The 27,195-nt window shown below is 28.8% G+C and overlaps 4 protein-coding genes across 8 annotated transcripts; 2 read left to right on the top strand and 2 right to left on the bottom strand.

Moving 5' to 3' along the window:
* Positions 1-1,370: 1,370 nt before the first annotated feature.
* Positions 1,371-2,866, bottom strand: LOC111036821 (elongin-C). The gene is made up of 3 exons (XM_022319036.1): positions 2,565-2,866; positions 1,901-2,094; positions 1,371-1,800 (listed from the first exon to the last, which is right to left on the bottom strand). The coding sequence occupies exons 1-3, from the start codon at positions 2,592-2,594 to the stop codon at positions 1,659-1,661; spliced, it is 366 nt and encodes a 121-aa protein (XP_022174728.1). The 5' UTR covers positions 2,595-2,866; the 3' UTR covers positions 1,371-1,658.
* Positions 2,867-6,217: 3,351 nt separating this feature from the next.
* On the top strand, positions 6,218-9,957 carry LOC111036812 (threonylcarbamoyladenosine tRNA methylthiotransferase). 4 transcript variants are annotated; one of them, XM_022319023.1, is made up of 10 exons: positions 6,218-7,103; positions 7,394-7,621; positions 7,716-8,055; positions 8,113-8,343; positions 8,400-8,588; positions 8,662-8,864; positions 8,923-9,068; positions 9,132-9,312; positions 9,368-9,514; positions 9,722-9,957. In XM_022319023.1, exons 3-10 carry the CDS (start codon positions 7,794-7,796, stop codon positions 9,929-9,931), a joined length of 1,569 nt encoding a protein of 522 aa, XP_022174715.1. In that variant the 5' UTR covers positions 6,218-7,103; positions 7,394-7,621; positions 7,716-7,793; the 3' UTR covers positions 9,932-9,957. The 4 variants fall into 4 exon arrangements, with proteins under 4 accessions (XP_022174715.1, XP_022174716.1, XP_022174713.1 ...); XM_022319024.1 differs by lacking the exon at positions 7,394-7,621; XM_022319021.1 differs by having other exon boundaries at positions 6,218-7,621.
* On the bottom strand, positions 9,863-15,624 carry LOC111036813 (probable tRNA N6-adenosine threonylcarbamoyltransferase). The gene is made up of 7 exons (XM_022319025.1): positions 15,356-15,624; positions 15,067-15,288; positions 14,774-14,993; positions 14,530-14,708; positions 12,408-12,540; positions 10,108-10,206; positions 9,863-10,017 (listed from the first exon to the last, which is right to left on the bottom strand). The coding sequence occupies exons 1-7, from the start codon at positions 15,468-15,470 to the stop codon at positions 9,978-9,980; spliced, it is 1,008 nt and encodes a 335-aa protein (XP_022174717.1). The 5' UTR covers positions 15,471-15,624; the 3' UTR covers positions 9,863-9,977.
* A 203-nt stretch (positions 15,625-15,827) lies between these two features.
* LOC111036811 (disks large homolog 5) lies at positions 15,828-26,978 on the top strand. 2 transcript variants are annotated; one of them, XM_022319020.1, is made up of 21 exons: positions 15,828-16,003; positions 16,394-16,564; positions 16,631-16,763; positions 16,832-17,000; positions 17,824-18,932; positions 18,997-19,129; positions 19,191-19,321; positions 20,102-20,378; positions 20,444-20,844; positions 22,340-22,552; positions 22,626-22,881; positions 22,958-23,124; positions 24,226-24,423; positions 24,488-24,792; positions 24,860-25,172; positions 25,254-25,378; positions 25,471-25,705; positions 25,785-26,011; positions 26,070-26,302; positions 26,373-26,592; positions 26,666-26,978. In XM_022319020.1, exons 2-21 carry the CDS (start codon positions 16,525-16,527, stop codon positions 26,773-26,775), a joined length of 4,995 nt encoding a protein of 1,664 aa, XP_022174712.1. In that variant the 5' UTR covers positions 15,828-16,003; positions 16,394-16,524; the 3' UTR covers positions 26,776-26,978. The 2 variants fall into 2 exon arrangements, with proteins under 2 accessions (XP_022174712.1, XP_022174711.1); XM_022319019.1 differs by lacking the exon at positions 15,828-16,003 and adding an exon at positions 16,025-16,241.
* Positions 26,979-27,195: the final 217 nt, after the last annotated feature.

Raw genomic sequence — 27,195 nt, 5'->3', positions numbered from 1 at the left:
TACACTACATCATTATTTAGGGCCTACACATTGTACAGTTGTAAACAAAAACTTAACTTTCTCATCACAGGTGGGACAATCTAAATTATTTCTAACCTGTCATTGCTCACATGTGAGAATTTCCTTTACTTTGTTTTTAAATTGAAAACAGCTGGACTTATGTAATTATATCCAAGTCCTCAAAACTATCATGGTTTAAGCTTTATGTTGATCAGTCAGTAAGTCAGTTTGTACATGGTCAATTATATATATATAGTATATATATACTTTATTGTTAGTTTAAGTTAATATATTGGGTTCCAAAATTAACTAGATTTTTGTGAGAATTATTTTATACACAACTAACAACTAACAGAATTATTATACATTTTATAGGTCAATGATTATAACATTATATTTATGGTAGAATAAATTTAAAAAACATTTAAAATTGTATATTATTTATTCTAGATTATACTAAATAAGTTCATCCCTGAAAATTGAATAGTTCCTTTATGACAATGTATTGTCAGGTCACCCAATCGCTCTATACATGAGCAATGATATTCAATTTTATTTAAAATTGGCTTCACCGAGGCCTGATTATAACTACATTGTATGTAAAACTATTATACAATTTATAATACACATGTATGCTATAATATAGTAAAAATTAAACCTAATTAATTTCCATATAATTGAGTAAGTAATATAAAATAATACATTAACAACTAACATGCGTTACTTAAAAATTAGCTTCTAGAATTTATAAGTAAGTACATGTTTTTACTTTGACTAGATAATTTAATGTAGGCAAGTAATACATTTTTTTCAAATGATTTATAATAAAATGAGCCATACTCAATATTATATATTTTTATATATTTTGTTTTAAAAACATATTTTTACATATATATCAAGATTCCATATTTTCCTATATATCAATAATTCCATTTTCGCCTATAATATATTTACACAATTTTGATAAAATACGATTATTTATTTTGTCAACTATACAAACTTATTATAATTCTGTGTTCCAAAAGCACGTGAACAAAATAATACCAGTTATTAAATTTAATTTATAGTCAAAGTAAAAAAAAAATAATACTATTTAAAATACCTTTCATACAAATGATAACCTATTAATAACAATTGTGAATTATATATATTTTTCAATTTCTTTTTAAGTCTAGTGTATTTAAAATTGGTAGTAAAAGAAGTTTTATTTTTTTTATTTATTATTATGTGTTCTATTTATTTATCTGGCACACTTTAATATTAAATGAATGCAATACTATATTTATTTATTAGTAAATTAATTTATAAATTTGAAGATTTTATAAAATATAGATAATTAAGTTGTTTAAAAAAAACAAAATTGAATGTAGTTATAGGTATATATATATATATTTTTAATACAAAATAAGTATAATAATAATTAATTAATCAAACAAAAACACATAGAAAATCATTTACAGAACATAAGTATATGTAAATCTGTGCCCACATAATAATTTATAGTTACAATAAAAATAATTGACTATAAAATTATCATTTACCATTCCAATAATGTTTAAACTATCAAGTTTATGAAGACAAGAATGTTTTAAAAGCTTATAGATTATTTAATTCTGAAATTGTAATAATTTGTGAAAATCGGTTTTCATTACTCAACATTAACAATCCAAAAAGTTAGCTGCCATCAGAAGTTCCAAAGCGATTTGTGGTGGAATAGGGAACTCTGGAATCTCGGTTGAGCTGTTTGTGTAACGAGCTTTGTATGTAAAGTACATACAGACCTTTTGTAAAACGTGAGAGCTATAAGTAAACAAGAAAAAAAAATATTTTTTAGACTTCTTTTGACAAGGTTTGTACTATATTATACATTTATACGGTGGTAATCACCAACACCACTTACGGTATCTCCCTGAAGTGGATTTCGTTTGTTTCGTTTTCTGAAAACTGGCCAGGGCCACTCAACATGGCTTTTATTGTGCCTGACATCAAGGCATGCTCCCGCTTTACGATAAACTCGTGTCCATCACTCGATATCAGCTTGACATACATAGCATCCGGACCCTCACAGCTACCATATGCTGAATTGTCCTCATCCTATACACAAGCAAGTATCATAACATTTAATTTGGTCATTGTCACATCATTGCAGTATTTATATTTTATTATCATAATATACATATATCCTGTATTATCGTGGACTCCCGCCGTATAGGTATAAGTGCATAACTATTTTTGATTACTTAACAAAATTTAATTTATAATAACAATCCCTCAGCCTGCACAGATACGTGTGCCATACTCGTCGAAATTAATTGCTTGCCTTATGTATCGCCAATTACTACCAGGTCATCGGGGCAAAGTGAAACATATTATAATAACATGTTATTTCAATATGTAGGAATAAGTGTCTAGTCTAATACTGGTGACATCAAAATCCTCTCACATTGTTTGGTATTAATCTATCATTGGTTCGCGGTACCAGAGATATGTAAAACGTCTTATTAGTCACAACGTAACAGCAAGTAAGAGTCATTTTGTCGAAAATGATCAATTATCATTGTTACCTGACCGTCTTCCACCATGTCGACACTCATCTTTTCGCACGACGTGTGATCAATGGCGACAAGGACGATCCGCGTTCACGGACCGGTAGGGCACGAACGAAGAAGTGAACTTGCAACTTCAAACAGTTAAGTTTAGGCCGACGAAGAGTTATTGCGATCCAAACGACGCCATAAACATCCAAGAGTGGTTGCAACTTATGACGGAGGCCACTAAGCCAGTGAGAACGTCAATCAGCGATATCGGTAATCGGTATAGACTCTAGAGGGGCATAATATTTTGATATCTCGAAACTACATTCTCATTTAATTTCTCGATGTGTTGCGGGCCGCGGTGGCGTTATCAAACAATTCGTCGTCGACAACACGGCTATAAATAAATAAAATTACTTAACGATCCCGGCTTGTTAAAATGTTCTCATTATTTAATACAAAAATAAGCTCATTATACTATATAGAATGCTAGCGCTTCCAGAGGACTCGGTGGTGTACTGTAATGCCCGTGAAATCCTGTACTACAAAATGAATTTAATTTTATCTATTGCTATTGCTTATTTATCTACTAATGTGCTATGACTACTACTGTTGAACTGTATAGATTGATGGTAGAAAAGAAAGGCTCAGGGTAAAAAAGTCCCGGAAGAAAAGTCTTTTTCTAAAGATAATAACTAATAAATACAAGACAGATATATTAAAGAAAAAAAAAATAGCAGATAGGTAATTATATATTTTTTAAAAATATGTCATTGAATCATAGTCAATAATATTATTAAAAAATAATTCTCAAATTTTTATAGACACTTAATCTTTTTACCCATAAACATGTTTGGGTAGGTACCCGTTCTCATTTAGTAAACCAAAATGTATAAAAAAGTGTTAAAGACTTATTTAATCTATGCAATTTAATAATGCGTGTCATACTGTCATGTTTAAATAAAAACAGATATTGCCTACATACATTTTTACTTCGTAATTGGGTTCTACATTAGTTAAATACAATCTTATATAATTGGCAACATTTAATTTGTTCCTTTATTAACTTTTAAGATGAGTTAAACTTGAAAAATCTTTTCCACACAAATAATTAGTGGAAAACCCAACTGAAAATTTAACAGCAATGCTAGACAGTTATTCTTATTTCCTTTCCCACACAGATCCAGACATCTAACAATGTAGTTCCTAGTTTCCTACCAAAACTTAAGTATTTGTTGTTCATCGTGGATAACACGAGACTTCGACGAGCCGAGAGTTTCACTGCAATGACGCGAATGCACTGCATTGGCGTGCATCCGTCCAACGTCAATATATTATAATTGTCAACTTGGTATTACGGCAGCCGCGCTTACACTGGCGAGTGAAACGGTTAGGTACTGTCATTGATTATATATACTAGTATATATAATATTGTAGGTATATCAGTATATGCCATATGGTACTGTCTAGTCTGTACAGTTTTAAATCTGAAATTCGCAATTCGTATACGTTGGATTTCGGAGTTTTTTCCTCTATTCAAATTTGAAGGTTTGTTGGTCAGACTCGTAACTCCTAAAAAATATTCAGTATCCCAAGGGGTACGCATACCATCAAGATTTTCAAGAAAGAATTTGGAGTGTATCGGTACGTATCGGGTCAATTTTGAGCGTTCAAGATGTTACACGTGCAATATACCAGCGATACATACCGACCCGTCACCCGTATCGGACTCGAACTCCGATACGAGGCGGTACGTAACTATTTCGTATTGATACGTATCGAATTTTTCTTCTTGAAAATCTTGCATATTTTGAAAATCACTACTCTATCACGATTAAAGATATACGTATATCTTTAATCGTGCACTCTATAATACAGTAATACACCATACTACCACAGGAACCGCTAGCAGTAAATAGTTTTCGTCTGATTTGATAAGAACATTTGACGCCATTCCCATATGCAGGCTACAACTTTAATAATAATAATTATATTGCGACATTTAGACAATATTGTCTATGATTTCAGATTTGATATAATTTTTAAGAATTATTTTTAGCAGACATCATCATAGATAATATATATATATAAGAAATGATCTATATGCCCCACTATTCACGAACTAAGATATCTTATATTCTTATATCTCATATATTATATTTATTCTGTGGTCATCGAAATCCATAGACGTGACTAATTTCATCCGCAGCGACAGCCGAAAAAAAAATTTTTTCGATCCCAACGACCGGCGCTACCTTGAACCGAAAAATGCTATACAGGCCAAAAGACCCAAAGCTGTATTTTTTAAAGCTTAGGCTCCCAATGAAATATTTATATAATTTTAAAAAAGTCTGCATTATCTATTTACAATTAATAATCTACAGAAGTACAGAATTAATTTTGCAATACCTACCTTTAAAGTTTAAATTTTACTATAGACATATTATTTATCTACAGCCCTGGATTACACCAACTAGCTAAAAATAAAAAAAAAATAAATAAAAATAGCGGGAAAGTGGAAGATCGCTGTAATGGATGGTATCAAGTCATTGTATACGAAAAACGATTCTGAGCGGAGACGGTATGTCGGTTTAGGATATTTTATAATATTGTTATTATTTATTATTAATGTGGTAACTGGTAAGTTGAATTAATATTATTCTTTAATTATCAGTGATGCTGGAAAAATATTAAATATAAAACTCAATGAGATCATAATTAACAATTTACTATAAAAATTGATAAATTAATTTTGTTCAAGCTTTTAAACTTAACTAATTGGTTAATTTTCTAATTAGCTTAATAACTAATCTAGTTAAATAATCCAATGTAGCAACGCTTAGCTTATCCCAGTTAGTTTGAAAAATGGAAAATAATACGTTTATTCATCATGTGTAAATAAAAAAAACACATAAATATTACAATTACAAATATATTAAAAACGAATTAATTAATTTGTATTGTTTAGTCATATAAATATAATAAAATTATAATTCTTAATAAATACGTGACGTTATAGTAGTCAAAAACTGTTTCATGAATTAATCGTGAAAGTTTAATTTCATTATTTTTAGTATTCTTCGAATTTTGTTAGTGTACCAGGTACCTTATCAGAATACATCAAAATATAAATCAAAGTGGCTTGAAAAAAAGTCACAGGCAAATACAGTATCTAATTATTTTCCAACATAATATGAACACTTTTACAAGTTGTAGCTACTGAACCTATGGCAACGGCGACAAAAAAAGAATATTTTTTTCTTTCAAGAGATTTAAAACGTACCTTCGGAACTCGACTGGTGAAACTCGTCTCAACATATTTCACAGGGAAATAAATGTTGATCCAGAAAAGGTGCTAAATCAGTTTGCAAAACAATCTAGGAAAATGATGTTGATTTAAAATCAAATTTGATTAATTTATATTAATACAGATACCTAAAACACTAATATGGTTCTATTTATAAAAATGACCCCTTCCCGGCTTCCCCCAACAAAAAGTGCTGGACACGACCATGGTTTTTGATATAATAATCAAAAGGTATTTTTTTTTAAATTAACTTTACGATACGTTAGTAATTTATCATACATTTTTGTCCTGTCATTATAATATTAATTATTATTTAATATTTACTGTCATTTATATGGTTTATATACATATAATATTTTATATTGCGAAATAAGTAAAATATAATTTATGAATAATAATAAAGACAATATAATATTTAAAACATTGATGGAAGGTAAGGTGATTTGTTAGTCTATTTAAACGTAATATTGCAACATTAAGTTTGTTTTAAAAAATGGAAGTAGTATTTTTTAAATTATACCAATTATTGCAGGCTTGCGTAAAAAATTGATCAATGTGATGGACCAATCGTGAGCCAAGTCATATTTAAGGAACCATAATCTCACTATTGATTCATGTTTAGTAATTGTTCAAGCAACCTGGCATGGCCATGGCGGCATATAAATGATATTATGGTTATTAATTGCTATCTGGCATTATATTATTATAATATAAGACAATATTCTACAAAACGAATAAAATGCGTAAAATTACTAAAATTATCGTCTATAACGTATTAAGATTTTAGGTACAGTTGACAATAGAGAAACTGTTACTCTATAGTTTACACACAACAGTACATTCAATTCAAAATTATTTAAAAAAAAAATAAAAATGTTAAAAATATCCATACACAGCCATCGGTGGCGGCATCTGTCTATAAATCGGGGAACTATGGAATATTGCCGTACATTTCGGCATCAAATATCAATAATATTATTGTTGTGCCCGGAGACTTGAGATTACAAAGCGGCATCGCGTTATCTTTCCACATCACGGGTACAATAATTATAAGTTACATATTATTATTATTGTTATTTATTATTACCAAACACCAACAATGTAGTTATACACTTTTGTGATATTACGTAAATATACGTACACATGTATACACATATGCGTGCATTATTATTATTGATTATTAATAGACAGCACGATGTAGAAATAGAAAAGATATCTCGATAGGCAGTTGAACAACATATTAAAACTTATTAAAACAAAAGGTATATATATATATTTAAATCGTACGTATGAATGTATAGACAACAGTAGTTACTATTATGACTTGAATGCGATTTAATTTAATGTTATTATTTACTTTGCGATGCTATATTATGGATGATTACGTGTTCGATTTAATATATATTAAAATGCTTAATTCATATTGCATACTTGCACATTGTGTTGCATCTTGTGAACTGTTGCAAAAATGCGAAATGAAAATTACCCGTTCAGGCCCTGTTTGCGATTATTGTAAAAAATCATAATTATATTGATATTATGTATGCCGTAGTTAAATTTAGTCGGCGAATGCGAAACGAATGACACCAAATGAAATGTTCAACGAGAAATATAATATCATGTACGAGTGATGTAGTTAGATTTATTCACCATGCACATGTCCATACGCAGCTGTCATACGTTTTTGAATTAGTTTTTGACTGCTCTGCCATAATGAATCCAATTTTTACAAACCGTTATCAATTTGTATATATGAAGAATTATCATGAAAAAAAATTAGGTACGCTGTTAAAGTTGTATTAGATTAGTATAATACATAAATCTATGTACAAATTGTTTGCCAAACGTGTTAAAAAACGATTTGTTTACTCTAGGTTTAGGCATTGGGCGCATACTACTACTACCCATGCTAAGTTGTAAACTGAATTACTAAACTGGCTGGTTGACAGTCAATGACAATGGATGATGTCGGTGACATCGAAGACTTGATTTCGTCTGTTGCCGATGTTGCTGAAATTGGTAGAGTCAAACCTAGGAATATTGTATCTCTGCGTCCCAAAGTTAAGGAAAAACGACTAAGGGAAATTGATCATCCACCATCCCAAGTCCCTGGCACCCAAACAATATTTATTAAGACTTGGGGATGTTCACATAACAGCTCAGATGGGGAATATATGGCTGGTCTTCTATCTAACTATGGATATAAAATAACCGGTAAGACTAAAAAATCCTTGATAACTATTTTTTAGCATTAAAAGTATCTTTTTTTAGAGGACAAAGCCATTGCTGATCTGTGGATATTAAATAGCTGTACAGTGAAAAATCCCGCTGAAGATCATTTTAGAAATGAAATTTCTACTGGGAAAAAATCTGGAAAATTTGTAGTAGTGGCTGGTTGTGTACCTCAAGGAGATAAAAAGTCTCCTTTTATTCAAAACCTAAGTGTTATTGGAGTTCAGCAAATAGACAGGGTAGTAGAAGTAGTAGAAGAAACATTAAAAGGTTTGTTCAACAACATTTCTTTTGCATGAAACAATATTTTTACTTACTTTCAATAGGACATACTATTCGTTTGTTGGGTCAAAAAAAGATAAATGGAAAAAAAGATGGTGGTGCCAGATTACAGTTACCAAAAATGCGTAAAAATAAATTAATTGAAATTATTGCTATTAGCACTGGATGTTTGAATCAGTGTACCTATTGTAAAACGAAACATGCAAGGGGTAACCTTGGTAGTTATCCTCCAGGTAAATTATTAATGTAGTAACATTCACTGACAGTTGTTAATTCTTATAACAATAGCAATATAATATTGTTTAGATGAAATTGTACAAAGAGCCATAGAATCTTTTAATGAAGGTGCAGTGGAATTGTGGCTAACAAGTGAAGATACTGGTGCATACGGGTTAGACATACAAACGAATTTACCAGAACTTCTTTGGCGTTTAGTGGCTATTATACCTGAAGGTTGTATGATGCGGATTGGTATGACTAATCCACCATATATACTCGATCATCTTGAGGTTCAGTAAAATCACATTAGATGTAAGGAGATAGCGATTTAATCATTTTTTTAAATAGGAAATAGCCAAGATTTTATCCCACCCTAGGGTGTATGCATTTTTGCATGTGCCTGTGCAATCAGGAAGTAATCAAGTACTAGCAGACATGAAGCGTGAATACTCAATCGAAGAGTTTGAAACTGTTGTTACTTTTTTGAGACAAAGGTAAATTTAAATTTTAGAAACCATTTAAATTGTAAAATGTATATGTTTAAATTATTTTACCAGAGTACCTGGTGTTTCTATTGCAACAGATATTATTTGTGGCTTCCCAACTGAAACAGAAGAAGATTTTTCTGAAACAATGAGTGTTTGTGAAAAATATAAATTTCCTAGTTTATTTATTAATCAATTTTACCCACGTAAAGGTACACCAGCTGCAAGAATGCCCAAAATTCCCACAGACATGGTAATCAATAATATTGATTTTTTTTTATGAAATTACAACCAAATTTTATTCATAGGTTAAAATTCGAACTAAACGTCTGACAGAATTATTTCATTCTTATACCACGAATGACCATAGCATTGGTGAAGTACAAGAGATTTTGATAACCGAAGAAGCCAAAAATGGTATTGAGTTGATTGGACACAATAAATATTATGAACAGGTTAGTAACACAAAAATTAATCATTTGGAATTCTAAATTTGGAAAATTAGTAACTCTCTAGTATACATATATTATACTAGTTGTATTACATTGAATAATAAATTGTAAAATTTTCCTTGGATATTTAGCATAATGTATCTGATTTCTGTAAATTTAATTTACTTATACAAATTGAGGATAAACCTTAAAGTGTCAGTCTTTTTTTAGGTTTTGGTGACAAAAGAACCAGAACTAATGGGCAAGTGTATTAAAGTAATCGTAAAGTCAGCAAAAAAGCATTGTCTAATAGCTGAAATGGTAGACAAACCAAGAATTTTTAAGAATAACCTTCAAGGAATCAACGATACGTACTCGATATGGCCTGTTTTTGCTTTATTAGTTTGCGTTTTAGCAAGAATACTTTGGTTATTCGTATAACATAAAAATTATGTAGTGTATATAAAAAAAAGCTTTAAATACATTTTCATGACCTCCATGTAACTTCAACTTCGTCTGTCCTAAACCTGAGAAAAATTATTTATGATTATATTAAGACTACTTTAGCAATTAATAATTTATTTTATTTGTTTAATATTTGAATAATTAAACGATACCTCTGTGTACAAAATGTATCTTCCCATGTAGTCTTATATCCACTTTTATGCATTAGTGCTCCAGTATGAGCTATCATTACTCCATTGTCTATACAAAATCTATTGTAAACAAACATTTAAAAAACAATATATCAATGTTTATTTTTAGATTCTAAAGGAAGCAAAAAATTCATCGGTTTAATAATGTTTTAGTATTTTTTTTTTATTCATACATATTACATACACAAGGTAATCCTTTCACGTGTCGACATTCATTATTTTGAATGGTTTACATGTTTATAAAAATATTCTTTTTTATATGATTCGATGTCAGTGCAAAACATAATTTAAAAATATAATTTGTTTTATTGTTATTTATCTTAATAATTTAATTGCTTTTTCAAAATGAAGTAGAATATTTTTCAAAGAACTTTGATTGATAACATTGAATTTTGAACAGGTAAACAACTAAAATGTATTTTAAAAAAAACCTTGAAAGATGCATTAAAAATCCAGAAAAATGCAGTATACACAATGAATATACTGGATAGTATATGAAGAATCATACTTTAAAAAATACAAAAATAACTTTAATTGAAATTATTTTTAAGTGTACATTGTACAGAACTTTTCAAATATTCATAGTACAAAATTCAACAATAATACATACATACATAAAAAGTTCTAATTGATGGAAATTATTATAATATTGAAATTAGGGTGGTAAAAGAATGGTACAAAACAGTCTAAAAATGACCTAATATTAATATTTAACGCTGTCGTTCAAAACAGTAAAAACCTAAAAAAATTATAACATGTATGATTAAAAAATGTTGTTTTGCAATAACATCACATTTTATTTTTATTTTGCATATATCAATGCCTGACAACAATTTCACACATTTTAGTTATTACATAAAGACAAGGCCGTAACTGCAAAATTAATTTTGGAGGGGGGTTTTAAGCTAAAATAATGTATTCTAATTTTATTAAAATCTTTGAATTCCGATGTGATTTTCAATATTTATTTGGACCCCCCCCCCCCCATATACACCCTTGCATAAAGATAACATACATACACAAATTATATAAAAAAGTTCAAAATAATGAGCAAGCACCAATTGATAACTTTATATATATTCATTTTCAGGATGTTAACATTTGTTTTTTTGTGGTTATTCAGAAGTATAATGTAGTTACAATGTCTAATAGAAAATTTGGAAACTATACACTAATGGTACCTTAAACTTGGGATCTGAGTTAGTAATAAGTATAAAAAATTAAAATACAAGTACTTCAAAATTATCAAAATCGATGTGTATTCATAGTCCAGCGTACACAGGAAATAAATACATGGGTAATAAGTTATAACTAATAAGTAGATGCATATTAAAAGCAAAATATATACTTAATATTAATACAATATAATTGCATGTCTTTTATTAATTTACTTTTTTTCTAGGCAATAGTGTGGCTAATGGTTTTTACTATAGATTTTATACTACTAGACAAGTAACGAGTGTAAGGAACGTAGCAAAAGATAGAGGGGGATTTTTGATTACACAATTACTCGGACGCAAGGTAGTACGGTACTATATGCATAGGCCTATTTATTGACCATACCAAATTGATAGGTTAGGTACACATATGATATGAGTTCAGTCTTAAGCTAAACTCCAAAATAATTATTGTAAATATGTCGTCAAAAATCACTGAGATATTTTACTGTCACCTGTTATTATACACATTACTTGTCTAGTAGTATAAGGTCTATTGTATTTACTTGCTTGTGTTTTCTAACTACACAGACCTTAACATTGCTTTATATAAGAACATGTGGGGATAAAAAGATATGAAGACCCTTAATTTTAATAACTTTCATGAGTTATAGAAAAATAACTATGAATGTTAGTTGTTCATCAAACAATAAAACATCAGATGGCCCTAATAGTTTAATAGGTTTTACAAAACATTTTAATTTTCAAGACAGTTTTGAATGTTTTACATACTCATTACTCCCTTATAATTAAAAATATTATTAAAAAAACCAACAAAAGAAATCTGACGAAGTACCTACCTTAAAGTTAAGAAATTTCATGGAATTTAGCTGTATAATTTTTATTTTTTTGAAACTTGAAAATTTAAATACGATTTGAATTGAACAATAGATATTGATATGTTATGTAAACATTTTCAAAAACCTTGAAAGATAACTTTATGAGCAGTAATAATTTATAGTATATTTTAAGTCCATTTTTTCATATAAATATTAAAAAATAATTGTTTACTATATTATGATTGGTTATTATTTATTATCTTACCTTTCATCAGTAGCATATAATATTGCACTCCTTTCTTCACACATAATTTTCATCATATCTTGTAATCTTTCATTACAACCAACACCTCCGACTATAAGTACTTCTTTTGACTGACAATGAGACATTGCTCTTTCTGAAAAAAAAGGCATAACAATTAAATGTTGAAATGTACCTTATTTTATCAATGCTCTATGTTATTAATTTTTTTTTTTACTCTTCAAAAATAATGAAGCAATTAAAAGTTTGATCATATATTTTAAAATATTATTTTGATAGATACTACTTTTCACCTTTAAGTGAAAACTTTAATACTTAATTATATTAAATTATCCTATAAAACAGTATTTTGATATAACAAACATTGAGATAAGTTTAAAATTATGTAGGCAGACTGACAATAATTTTTAAGTGCAGTATATTGATCAATAATAGCTCTGATCAGACTGTATATGTAAGAGAAAACATAAAAAGTTGACTATCATTAATCTATGTAAATAGTGGGTGTTATGGTTTTCGATTAAAAGATTTTTTTAATTTAGTGTAACATTGGCAGGTAGTAACAGCAGCTTTGGGTTATTTAGTATAACCTTAAATTTGTAATTGCAAATAACTTATAGAACTTATGTGTGGCATTACTTATTTACTTACTATTTCATTAAAGGGCATACATAGCTATGTTTAAGTACTTTAAATCTAAATCAATGTTAACAACATGATAGTATGGTAAGTCAATTACTTTTTAAATATAGAATATAAGGTGCTATGGCCAATTTTATTAAAATGATATTTTAAAAATAATTATGCCAATTATATGATTTTTCACTACTGATTTCATACATATTTTTATTACCCTAAACTCTAAAGTAATAAACAACTTTCTTGTACAATAGCTGATATCCCTAATTGCATATTGCATATTTTAATTAATATTTTTCATAAATGTTGAGGAATATTTTCAATTTTTGAAGTAAAGTAATACATGTTTAATACAGATTAATTGGTACATTTGGATATACTAGTGTGAATTAATTTACTATTGAATTTTAAAAATAAAAATGTTATGTAACAAATCTGAAAAGCCTATTTTATGATATGCATTGAAACTTCTAAATACTGTCACTGTTGGTTGCTGCAATTTTGTCTGCTATTTAGAGAAAGAAATTTTGTTTTAATTAAATAAGAATTATAAGTTAAATTAAACTACAAATAATTTTATTTTTACATTAATTAAATACATACATCATAAAAATTAACATTTATGAAAAAAAATCAGTTACATTAGCTTGTGCTTACTAGCTCAATGTCTAGTCACTTCAAAAATCAAAGCATTTTTTAGTTAGACTGTGTTTAGGAACAATGTAGTATTCTTTATCTCGATAGAATAAAGGTATTTACAAACGCCCATATTTGTATTTGATGCTTGAAATCAAGAACGTCTATTATATATTTCAAAGTTAATCGTTTTCTTTTATTGACTTAGAGTAGAACAATAAACGTTCGTATACGTTTGTATTAGCATCACAAACATAACTAAACATGAATCCAACAACGCATTAGTCACAACCTTTCGTTGACTCAAATAATATTTCAACAACTGAACAGATAAAATGTACTATATAGTATAATAATGTATGTAATAAAATATAACCTTATATATAAACTTTTATTTAGGTATTCCACAATTATTCTTAGTTTAAGATAAAAATTATACATTTCAAAAATTAAAATGTCATAAAAGTGTTTGTTATTTAGAGGTTTCCCTATAGAAAAGTATAGAAAATATCCCCGTTCCTGAAAAAGGCCGTTATTTATTTATTCAGATGTTAAAGAGCGTTTCACTGTATTTTAAGAGAGAGATATGAGCAATGAGAATTGTTAGATAAATAAATTAAATAAAATATTCTTATTTTTAAACTTGATACTAGAAACCTAGTCAATTCACACTAATATTAAAAATAACATAGTTAAATGGATTATTTAGAACTTACAATTTGATGTTATGTGTTTGTAAGATGGAGACAATGCATCTTATTAATGAAAATTTAAAACCATATGACTGCAGGGTAATAACAAATTATCAGCGTTTAAACAAATTACTAAAAATAAATATATTTGTGTTTACCTGTTGTTTCTATTAGCATTGCAAAAATAGTTTCTTGAAGTGAAAAACACAAATCTTCAGGAGTATATTCACCAGATGACAACAATGATGGAGCTTTTTCTTCTATGTAGGATAGTAAACCAGAGAACGATACATCCATACCTTTTACCACATAAGGTAATTTAAGATATTTTTTACCACTTAAAACATTATTACATTATTTGATACAGATTTTAAAATTTTAATTTAACAAGTATTCTATTACTTTTTAGCCATTTGTTCAATATTGTAACCAGGACTAGGATCATTGGATAATTTTAAAACTCTTGCAAATCGATCTAAGCAATTTCCAACAGCAATATCTATTGTTTCACCAAATATTCTATAATATTTCCCAGAATATGCTATGACTTGAGTATTTCCTCCACTTACATATAAAACAGTAGGGTTGTCACTACCAGTTATTAAGCGACCCATTTCGATATCTGGGCATGATTATTAAGGTTGAATTAAAAAAATTAGTAACAACTAAAAAAGTCTAATGCCATAAAAGGATACGTGCAATACAATGGTTAACAGGTATTAAAGGTTTGTTCCAAAGTAGAGCAAGGGTGCGTGCCACAGCAGCAACACCAACTAAACAACTACCAATTCCAGGGCCTTTTGTAAAACATACAACATCAATCTGTTCCAGTTGTATGCCAGATGTTTTAATTGTTTCTTCTAATAACAATATAATGTTATCTTGGTGATGTTTTGCAGTTTCTCTGGGTAAAAATCCTAAAAACAATACAATTCAGGTTTTTTCAAATATAGGTAACAATTAAACAGGAAGAAAAATGAATACCTTCACCGGGCGGTGTTATGTATGTTCTTCTACAATTCGCCAGCACCTCACCATCTTTAACGATTCCAATAGCTAGTTTATTTGCACTACCTTCGAATCCTATGCTAATAACCATTGTTTAGAAATAAACTTTAGGTAAGTTACTACTAAGGCACTATACACTGGGTTTGTCACTTTTTCATGATCGACCATCAGTTCCACTTGTTTCAGTAAAATTCAGTATTTCTGTGCGAGTCTTTAGAAACTTCGATTTCGCAGTTCATGATGGAGCCAAATCAGTAATTACTTATCAGTTATCACTTTCAACAGTTTTCCGGCCCATACAACACAAATCCACGAGGTATTCATGTCTGCAGTGGTATCACAGTGGTATTCTGGTATCACGGCTATAAATATTACTATCACAGAATAACTTTTTATCACGAACTAAGATATATTAGTTCGTGCTTTTTACTCCGTGTTACTATCTTAAGACCTAAGTCGTAGGTGCCAGGTGGTGGTATTCATGACAAAGTATAACATGAAAAATTATACCAGTAGACAGTCACTACGTCAGCGGTGATTTAAGACTGGACTACTGAAGTCTGGAGAAGACAGTGCGGTCAGTGCCACAGTGGAGACGTTAGGCCTCTTTTTCCATTAGAGACGGTACAAAAGATTTTTGTTGTTGTTTGAATGAGACTGTTGAACCACGGTTACGTGTAAATTGTAGATATTTATACCTTCTGTAACCTAAATCTAACATATGTTCTGCATCTACCTATTTTATATTTTTATCTATAATATTGTTCTGTATTTTCGTAAAATAATAATACAAATTAGTAATTATTATTTACTACCTAGTACCAATACAGTTAGCATTTTGCAATTATTTATTTTTCGTTGGGTATGTAATTTATTTTTTTTTCTTACTCGTTTTACTGTTTATCCCCATTACATTTTTTTTCCATTTTAATTAAATTTATTATTTGCTTAAATCTTTGAATATTTTCTTTCATAAATTGATTGTGTTTTTTACTTTTGTTTATGAACTATTAGTCATGGATAAATTCAGGACATCCCGTTATAAATGTTTTAAACTTATAACATGATTAACATGAAATTGTCAGAGCTAAAAATATAAAAACGATTCTGTGCTTTGGACTAAATATTGTGTAAATAATATTAAGATGTCGTCAAATAGTACTATTGAAAATTCTAAGAATACTGGTTTGTAAAATCTGTTGACGGGCATGTGAGTACATTATTATTTTACTTTTTTGTGTTTTATGATAGATATGCTTACTCGAAGTTATTCAGATCGAAGTAATGATCGAAATCGAGATGCTAATAGTAACCGTGAACGTGATTATGATGGACTAAAGCAACAATGTGATAAAGCAATGCACGAGTTAATGATGTTGAGAAGGTATATAATTATTTTAACGTCAAAACTGTAAATAATGTTAGTATCTCAAATTGTTTTCACTATTACAGACAACACGGAGAAACAGTACGAAGATATGATCAAACTAGAAAAGAATTAGAATATTATCGTGGTCAAAATCAAGTTATGATTAATCAAATTGAACAAGCTGCCCAAGAATCATCATCATTACGAGCTAAACTAGCTGCCGAAAAACAAATTTTAAATAGATCCGAACAGGTACATATTTTTTATAAATTATTAAACATTAGAGGGAGAAAAATAATTGTTAGGAAAAATATTAGAGTAGAGTAATAAATAAAACTGGTACAATAAAAGCAAATAAAAATAACAAATTTACAAGTTCTAAAAAATTATTTTGGTATTAGATCAGAACCAGGATTGTATTGTCCTATTGATGATACTAACATATTTTTATTCTTATTATAACGTAAAAAATAAGTATAATGGTCAAATCTCATTATTCCATCAAATCTATCAAAATTAGCTTTCTGAAACTATTACTGAGGTTACTATGGTTTTTTGAAAAAATAAACTGTTATAACATCCAATGTAAAAAAGATCGAAAAATTGTTGTCTTGTTGGCAAGAGAGAGCTATTAGAAGTAGAAGGATTTATTCTCTGATGAAAATGATACTATTTCTTTTTGTTGAATTTTTGGATAGATATTTTGTAGTTTATTTTGTTATTATAAAATGCATTTAGGTTGGACAATTTTTCTGACATTATATTTATATATATATATATATATATATACTATTGTAAATTATAATAGCTTACTTAAGAAATTGATTGAATTGGAAAAATTATATATTAACTAGCTTTGATTTAATATTAGTTCATATGTCTAAATGCTAAACAAATTAGCATATTATATAACAAATATGATTTATCTAAAATACTAACAGAATCAATGTAACTTATTAATTTAAGTTTGCAAAATTTATTTTTTCAATAATATATTTAAGCATGGATAGAGCAATAAATTATAACATAAAATATATTAAAATTGTATTTTTACGTTATTAAAATATTTTTTCAGGATATTCCTGAAGATGATACAGCAAGTGGTGATTCGCTAAATGATCACTTCATGCCATATGATTCAAGGCTAGAAGATTATGAAGCTTTGAGAAAGGGATATGAAGACTTGCGCACTACACATTCAGCAGCTGTTGATAAAATGGATATGATGAAAGATGAAATAAATCAACTAAAGAAACAATGTAATGAATTATTTAAAGAACGGGATATAGCTTTTCGAGAAAGAGATGGTTTAAAACAACAGTGTACAGCTGCTATACGCCAATGGGATTTAACACTTCGAGAACGTAATGATCTTCAAGAAGCTATACAAAAAGTTCAACAACAACATGAAGAAGCAGTTCAAGAAATGAAAGCTGCTGTTGCTTATAGTGTAAAAAGTAGTAAGGAACTTAAAGACTTGAATAAAGCTCATGATGCTGCTGTTAAAGAATATAGACTCATTATGAGTGAGCGTGATAGTGTTCATAATGAACTCGAAAAGCTCTCTGAAGATTTATCTCAAGCTTATAACAAAAATAAATCATTGGAAAATGAAATAAAATCTTGTAGAGATGAAAAAAAAACTTTACAGTTGCACGTTGAATCATTAAAACGTGAAATATCATCAGCATTACATGATCGTGATAAAGCACTTAAAGAATGCAATGATTATCAGGAAAGATTTGGTGAAATAACAGCTAAAAATGAATCTCAAAGAGAATTTAAGAGTCATTTAGATTATGGCTTCAGTAGAGAAAGAGAAAATCGAAATGATTCACGAGAACAAGTAGCTTCTTTAGATTTATTTAACTCTTGTCAAAAAGAGCGTATGGATAATCTAGATCAAGCTAATCAAGAAATTGAACGTTTAAGAAAATTAGCAGATAAATATCATAATGAATTAGATGAGTCTCTAGAAGAAGCAGAAGTATCTAAAAGACGCCGTGATTGGGCTTTTAGTGAACGTGATAAAATTGTGTTAGAGCGTGAAAGTATACGAACCCTCTGCGATAGTTTAAGAAAACAGCGTGATGATGCTGTGAGCAAGTTAGCGCGTGCTATGAGAGACTGTGATGATATAATGAAACAAAAAAGTGATACTGCTAAAGAACTCAATGATTTTAAGTATGATAATAATAATTTTAAATGCAATTTTTTTCTTATGAAAATATGTTTTATTACTTTGTAGAGAAAAAATGGAAGCTCAATTAGAAAAAGAAGCTCGTTTACTACAATTACAGGCTACTGGTCGTTATAGTCAAGACTCTGCAATAGATACCGACCTTCAAGATTGGGATACAGAAATATTAAATATTGATTTAGTAAGTATTATTTAAAATCTAATCAGCTGACATATGATTTAATGTAAACGTATATTTTCAGGGTGTTTTAGGGACAAATGAAGATTTAGGGATTGATTTACTTGGTGGAAGAGATGATCCTTTGTATCCCAACGATAATGCTATTTATATATCATCTGTTAACAAAGGAAGTGTTGCCGCAAGAAAATTAAGGTTAGATATACTATATTTTTAAAATCTGTTTATATTTATACTACAACTTTATAGTATATATAAGAGTCAAATAGTCAATTAAATTCTTTAAATGCATATTTATCTCAATAATGCAATATCCAATCTATACATTTTGTACACTTAAAACTTAAGCAAATAAACTGTTGAGAGGGTACTTACTTTTGGCTCTCAAATGTTGATAATGTTTTAGGACATTCCTTAAGAAAATTAATCTATCTGAAAGAATATTAAACTACTTACAGAAAAATATGATTTTATTTAAGAAAAATGTACAAATGATAATCTTATGACGTTCTGCCTAATTTACAATTTTACAACAACTGCTCACCCAGTGAACTCAGGCTCTGTCTGTATAGACCTAAAGGTTTGTGTCAGCACTTCCATCCTCGCTGGACGATCAGTTCATGGAGTTCCTATACATTATGAAAACATTTATACTACATTATTACTTGATGGACATCTTAACTAAACACTCATTAGTTAAAAGGATATCAGTGTACTGTTAGTTTTCTGTCTGATCTATGTACAACATAGAAAATTTAAATTCAACTCAACCGATTTGGTATGGTTAGTTTTAATATTAGAGTGATGGATCGATTATAATAATTAACAGTAAAAATATTATTTAGGATACCTCATAGGGTTTTATTGATGTTTTAATGTTAATGTTATATTTAATTATTTAATAAATGATAACTTAAAATATTTAATTTTTTTCTTCTAGTTAATATTAATGCCTATCTATATTTTTTCTTCTAGAGTTAATGATTGTATATTAAGAGTGAATAGCCTTGATTGTACATCGATTAGTAAACGATTAGTTTTGGAGACTATGAGATCATTAAGCAGTGCTACTTTAGTTGTAAGACGAAGAAAACCTGCGTCTCCATCTAGGAGTCTTTTTACAACTCAACTTCAAGTAAATAATTATGATCATGGAATCTCACTGGAAACTGGTGTATACATTAATAAAATAACACCTGGATCTCTGGCTGCTAAAGATGGAAATTTAGATGTTGGTGATAGAGTATTAAGTGTAAGTAAATGTCAAATGAAAATAAATAATTTGTCTGAATATTCTTATTTTTGTTTTGTTTTTAGATTAACAATACAACAGTCGATAATATAAAACATTCAAGAGAAGCAATGCTATTACTACATGAACCTGGTGATGTATTAACTATTACTACTATGAAATCAACATATTGTGCTGGAAATTGTGGTTCCGGTCCAAATCGTGATATTTATAAAAAATATACGAATAGTACAACACAAACAGACAAATCTAGTTATTCAAGATATCAAGAATCTTATCAAAAACCTCAATATGTTCAGTCAAGAAGAGTAATGCTTGATGTACAAGAAAAACCTCATAGAAATCCTTCACCAGTCAATAATTCTATCTCTGAACGAGATCAAGAAGATGCTATTGCAGAATTAGATTCTGTAATTGATGCTTTTAGACCACATCCTGCACCTCCCACTACTACTAAACATTCTAGGTAATTATTTATCTTTTCTTGGTTTAATATAACTTATTTATTTTTAACATTATATATACTCCTATAATTTCCTTATTATCAATTTTTCACAATATGCACAGATTCCATATTTTTTGGCATCTGATTTTTTATACTTTTGTTACTCTTCAAAACAAACCTCTTATATCATTTGTTTTAATATTGAAACAATTCCTAACAGCCTAGTCTATTAAAGAATCATGTAGTAACTGCCAGTTTCAGTTATTGGTAATTATGTCATTTCAGTTTTTTTGATAGGTCCTCCAAATAAAATTAATAGTATGCCAAAATAAAATGGTACCAGTACACTACGTTCTATGTACAGTTGGTGGAACTAAAACCTATAAAAATATTGCTTCACTTGCATCTCAACTTACTTACATTAAAAACAAATAAATTATTTAAAATCGAGAAAGTTTTAATTGACTTGCTTCTATGAAAACTATAATTTATTATTAATACTATTCTCATGACATTTGAGTCACTAGATACAATAAGGATTATTGAATAAACCATTATAATATATTTAAGACTAATTTTAGTCAAAAATTATTATTATGAAAATAAAAGTAAAAAATATAAAATACAGATGCTGTAGTAACAAAATAATCACTACCTTGTGTTTCGTTCAATGTCCCCTGCCGCCATAGATGATCATCTGTTTCATTCCATATTCCATTATCATCCTCAAACTACTATCTCAATTCTCAGATCATTCGTCTTCTGTGCTTTGCCATTTCGACCCTTCTTTCTCTCTAAAATTTAAGTCTGGTTTCTATAAAGCATTTTATTTTTGTTTTACTCATATCTAAAGTGTTCGTCCTGTACTGTTAAGTAGTAAAATAAAATATACTATATTTTAAAAACTTTTTGGTATGGTGCAAAAATTATTGTCTGACAGTATAATATCTTCATTGTTAATATGTTTGTAAGTCTATATATAAATGTATTATTCATTGGTCTTACTCGTGGCCCTATAGATCAATGGTGAATGAAATACATTACCTTCCATGTATGTTTTATCATTTAACAAAAATAGAGAGACATAGAGACAGCTATACAAATTACGATTTACGAGTATGGATATAATTATAACATTTTTATATAAAAAATATTTTTCACTATAAAATATTCATTTTCACGAATAAATTGTATGATAAATTCTCCATAATTTGATACGGCACATCAGTGCACAGAGCAGATCATTGAATACAGACCATAATTTTTTCGGTAGAAATTTGCATATTTAATTTGCAATACCATTTATTATGTTCCTGGTTATGGGTACAAGTTATAAATAGCAGTATCAAATGAATACTAAAATATGATTCAAATTGTTTTAGATAAAGCCTAAACCAATAATTACGATTTAATTATACAAAACTCTTAGATGGATGTGAATTAGTTAATCATCTATGTATACTTTATTTTATAATTATTTAATAAACATACCTTTCATGAATTTTTATTTTTATAGTCGACATAGAAAAACTAAGGAATTAGACAAGAATGGTGGTACTTGGCCAAAAGCTAGAAGTGGTCCTGTAATTGAACATGGAACTGGTACAATTCTTCATCCTCGTAAAAATAAAGAACGTTTGCCACTGTCCGTACTTTTAAATAATCCTCCATCTTGGTCATCTCAAAATAATTCAAAAACTGATACTTCATCTATAGATTTCTCTGTCAGGTAAATATTTTATTTTATTCTATTTATTTAAATAAAATATATTTGAGACTATTTGCTTATTTAATTTAAATAGGTCTGGTAAAGTTGGTAAAGATGTAATGGACTATTATGTTAAAAAGAAAACTGGTAAGTATACAAATAGCGATACTGAAAGTAATGCTGGAGATAGCCTTGCAGCAAGACCTACATCACATATGTATGGGCCACCTTCAACCAATGCTCATCATTTTTTCACTCCACAATACAGTAGATATTCCCAACCATCTCCATCACATAGTGGAGAATCAATGTTATATTGTTTTGAACCTCCGTACAGTCATGTGTCGCAAGTAAGTTAAAATATATATGAAATAATTATTATATTAGTGTAGTTGTTATTAATATAAACAATTTATCTTTATACAGTTTCATAGTCACTCTCCATCGGTTGATATGCACTACAATAGACATACAACTAGATCACCTCATCGCATAATGACTAATATTGGCTATCGTGGTGAAGATATGCCAGAATCTTATCATGGTTATGAAGTTGGTACATTTCCTAGAAAGAGAGAAACTCCTAGATTTAGGTATGTTTGTATTTTGTCTTTTAGGTCTACATTTTTATATTGAAGAAAATACTAAAAAGACATCATACTCACGTGTGTTGTTTCTTGTCTTACAAACTAATTTGTCTTCAGGAGAGTTGATTTTATGTTTATAGGTTAATTCTGACCAACTTTAAAGCTAAGAACATACAATTTGTTCTTTTAAATTGAATTTTAGTATTTACAATTGTATGTATTAAATGACTCATAACTCGCTAAAAAAAATGAAATATTATTTAAAAAAACTGATTTACAATGTATAATATACAGGTTACGTTCTTTGTACTTCTTACTTTTAAGTTTGACAATCAATCAATTCACTATAATACTAAAGGTATCAACATAAATTGATTCTGTTGATGTTGAAAGTTTGACGGAGACAACACATATATTATGATATTTTTATTTATTGATATGATTATTGAAATAATATATTATACCCATTCCTTCGAGTCAAAAAACGTTCAGAAAATTATGAACTATACTGACTGATCCAATTAATGTAAGACATTCATTATTTCAAAACTAATAACGTTTTTAAAAAAAAAATTTTCCATATAATTTTAAGTCATTACTCATTAAAAAACAACATTTTCCAAACAGTTATACTAATAATTACTTGGGCTAAATTTGATTTTTATAGACCAAAATACTGGCAATAATATTCTGCTTCGTAGTATAACATTAAAAATGTATACTATTCAGAAGACTAAAAACTTAAAAACAGTAAAATTATAATATTTTCAAAAACATTATTGTTTTCTGAAATGATGTGTGTATCTTAAGTTAAATGGGATATCTGTATACTTATTTACTTTCTCAACATCAGGCTATAATATCAATGAGACATGTTGTTAGATAATATTATGTACTGAAACTTCAAAAACTAATTTGTATAATAGAGAAATTCGTTAAATGGTTTTAATTTTTTGATATAGTGTTTGAAAGTATTAATTTAACTATTCGAGTAGATATTTATTAAAATATCTTGTTTTGTTAAGTAATTGGGGCACATTTGATAAAAAAAATTTATATGCATATTTAAATATTAATAATAATAAATATATTACTTATTTTACTTAGAATACCTTCTAACCCAAGCGTGGCTAGTAAAAGTAGTGGTGGTGCAGTTGGTATATCAACTGGAAGTATTGATAGATCTGTGAGTAGTGAAAGGGATAGCCCAATGCCTACTTTTAGAGTTGAAGTTCTTAATCCTGGACAAATACCTATGCCTGCCAACAAGCGACAATCTTTACCTGAATATGGTTGGGCATCAAAGTTAGTACTAAAACTAAATTATTAATAGTTTCAATACTAATTACTAATAAAATAAATATTTTAGATATTTGAAAAAACCACTACTAAGAGGTGTTGGAAGTGGTCCATTAACTGGCGAGTTGAGATGGATCAGTATAGAGAAGTCAGTTGAACCTCTCGGAATTCAGATATCTTGTGTTGACAGTGGTGGAGTTTTTGTATCTACTGTTAGTGAACATAGTGTGGCTTCCAAAGTAGGTCTTCAAGTTGGAGATCAGCTTCTAGAAGTTTGTGGGATAAACATGAGAAGTGCAACATATCAGTTAGCTGCAAATGTTTTACGGCAGTGTGGAAACTCAATTACCATGCTGGTACAATACAGCCCAGATAGTATGTCTTAATATTAATCCATTAAAGATTTTAGATAAATAAATTGTAAACTAAATTATGTCTTAAGAATACCAAGAACTAGAAGGCGCCGAAAGCTCAACAAGCAGTCGTTCAGAAACTCCAACACCTTGCAATTCACCTACTGTTAATAGAAAGTCTACAGGTGCTTCAGTTATAGCTCATGGCATGACTACATTAACTCGTCGAAAGAGTGATCGAAATACGGATAGTAGAAGTTTAAGAGCATATGAACCACGGTATTTTATCATGGAGACAAGAAAGTGTAGTAACTTAGGAATAAGCCTAGTTGGTGGAAATGCTGTTGGAATATTTGTCCATAGTGTTAACTTAAATTCCTTGGCTTATAATGCAGGCTTACGGTACGGCTACTCTAAATTTGTCCATTTTAATTAATCTTAATTATAAACTTATATTTTATTTACAAATATTTTTTCGTTTAGAACTGGTGATCGTATACTGGAATATAATGGAACAGATTTAAGAGAAGCAACTGCTGAAGAAGCAGCTTATGAATTAGCCAAGCCAGCTGAAAAAGTCACAGTTCTCGCGCAATACTTGATTGATAGTAAGTACTAAGTAGTAACATAATTTTTAAATTATTATTAAATGTTACTAAAAAAAAATATTTATATTTAATCATTTTATTTATTTTATTAGAATACAATGAAATAAAAGATAAACCTGGTGATAGCTTCTTTATACGAGCGCTGTTTGATCGTACAATTGAATTAAGTGATGCTGGTAGTAATTCTTCTCAGCTACAATTTCGCAAAGATGATGTTCTGTATGTAGATAACACAATGTATAATGGTGTTCCTGGCAATTGGCGAGCTTGGTTAGTTGATCACAATGGTTATAAACAACAAGTTGGCATTATACCTAGCAAATACAAGTAATTATATTTAAAATTTAAATGCAATTATATTTTGTAATACAATTGTTTATTGTGAAGTTTAATTTTTTATGATTAGAGTTGAAGAAGAACTTGTAATTAGACGTAGTGGAGGAGAATTAGAAGGTGATGCACGACGTGCAACAAGACGCAGTTTCTTTAGACGTAAAAAGCATCAACGCAGCAGTTCCAAAGAATTGGCTAGTTTTTCAAATATTAACTTAGGATGGTATAGTAGTGACTCTGGTACTTTACATGATGATGCCATTGTTATTGCTTCTTACCAAAGAGTTATCAGGTTAAATTGTAAGTGTAATTTTATAAACAAAAATAACTGTGTATTACATGTATGTTCTTATTCTAGCTGAACCAAGCATTCGTCCTGTAATGGTGGTTGGACCTCTTGCAGATTGCGTAACTGATAAACTAATAGTAGATTTTCCTGATTTATTTATGCGATATATACCAGAGGCAAAACATTGTTCTCAAGCATCTATGGAAAAAGGAGTTGCTGATAGTGTGTACATTGATTATCGGAAAAAAGGGTCTGTTTATGAATGTGTTTCTGTCTCTGGACTTAAGGAAGCATGTAGCAAAGTAATTGTTTGAATATTTCTGAGACATATTAAATTAATATTTACTAAACTTAGTTATATTTATTTTATAGAACTGTCATTGTATAATTGATATTGGTCTTACCAGCGTCGAGAGACTTCATCGTCATCACATATATCCTATTGTTTTGTTAATTAAGTTTAAATCCACTAAGCAAGTGAAAGAAGCTAAAGACTCTCGATCATCTCATGATAAAATTTCTGCTAAAGCAGCTAAAGAAATGTATGAACACGCATTGAAGCTTGAATCTGAATATCGGCATTACATTTCAGGTGGGTTTCTGTTAATAGTATACATAATATTTCATAATGAATTATATTAAAAATATTAAATGTTTTATTACAGCTGTCATACCAGCTGGAGTTAATGTGGCATACATGTGTACTCAAATTAAAGCTGCTGTCGATTTAGAACAAAGCAAAACACTCTGGGTTCCTTCTCCAACTCCACTTTGATAACAAGTGTTTTATGAATCATTGTTCCGTCCAAAATAATTTAGTTTTATTATTATTATTATTATTATTATTATTGCTATTATACTAATTTGGGGATTCCCTTTGAGTTTTATATTGAAAAATGTATTTTAAACTATTGTTGGTTGTTGGATTTTTTTTTATATATAATAATTTTGTATTTAAAAATTTTACTGCTTAATATAACATATTAAATATTTAATGCATAACATACCATAAAGAGTATCCATGATATTATTATACACTTTATCTTAAATTATTCTATTTTATAAGAAATCAGTGGTTAGGTGGAGGTGAAATGAATATATTTATTGTTGCTTTGAGAGGAGACACAATTTAGAGAGAATATATCCCAAATTCCCAACTTTAACTTATAAGTACCATCTACATGGCTGCATCTGA

This window comes from Myzus persicae, unplaced genomic scaffold (assembly GCF_001856785.1).
Source record: "Myzus persicae strain clone G006 unplaced genomic scaffold, MPER_G0061.0, whole genome shotgun sequence".
In the NCBI taxonomy this organism is placed as follows: Eukaryota; Metazoa; Arthropoda; class Insecta; order Hemiptera; family Aphididae; genus Myzus; species Myzus persicae.
Note: the sequence above shows the minus strand (reverse complement) of the source record. Positions and strands in the feature narration are given on the sequence as shown.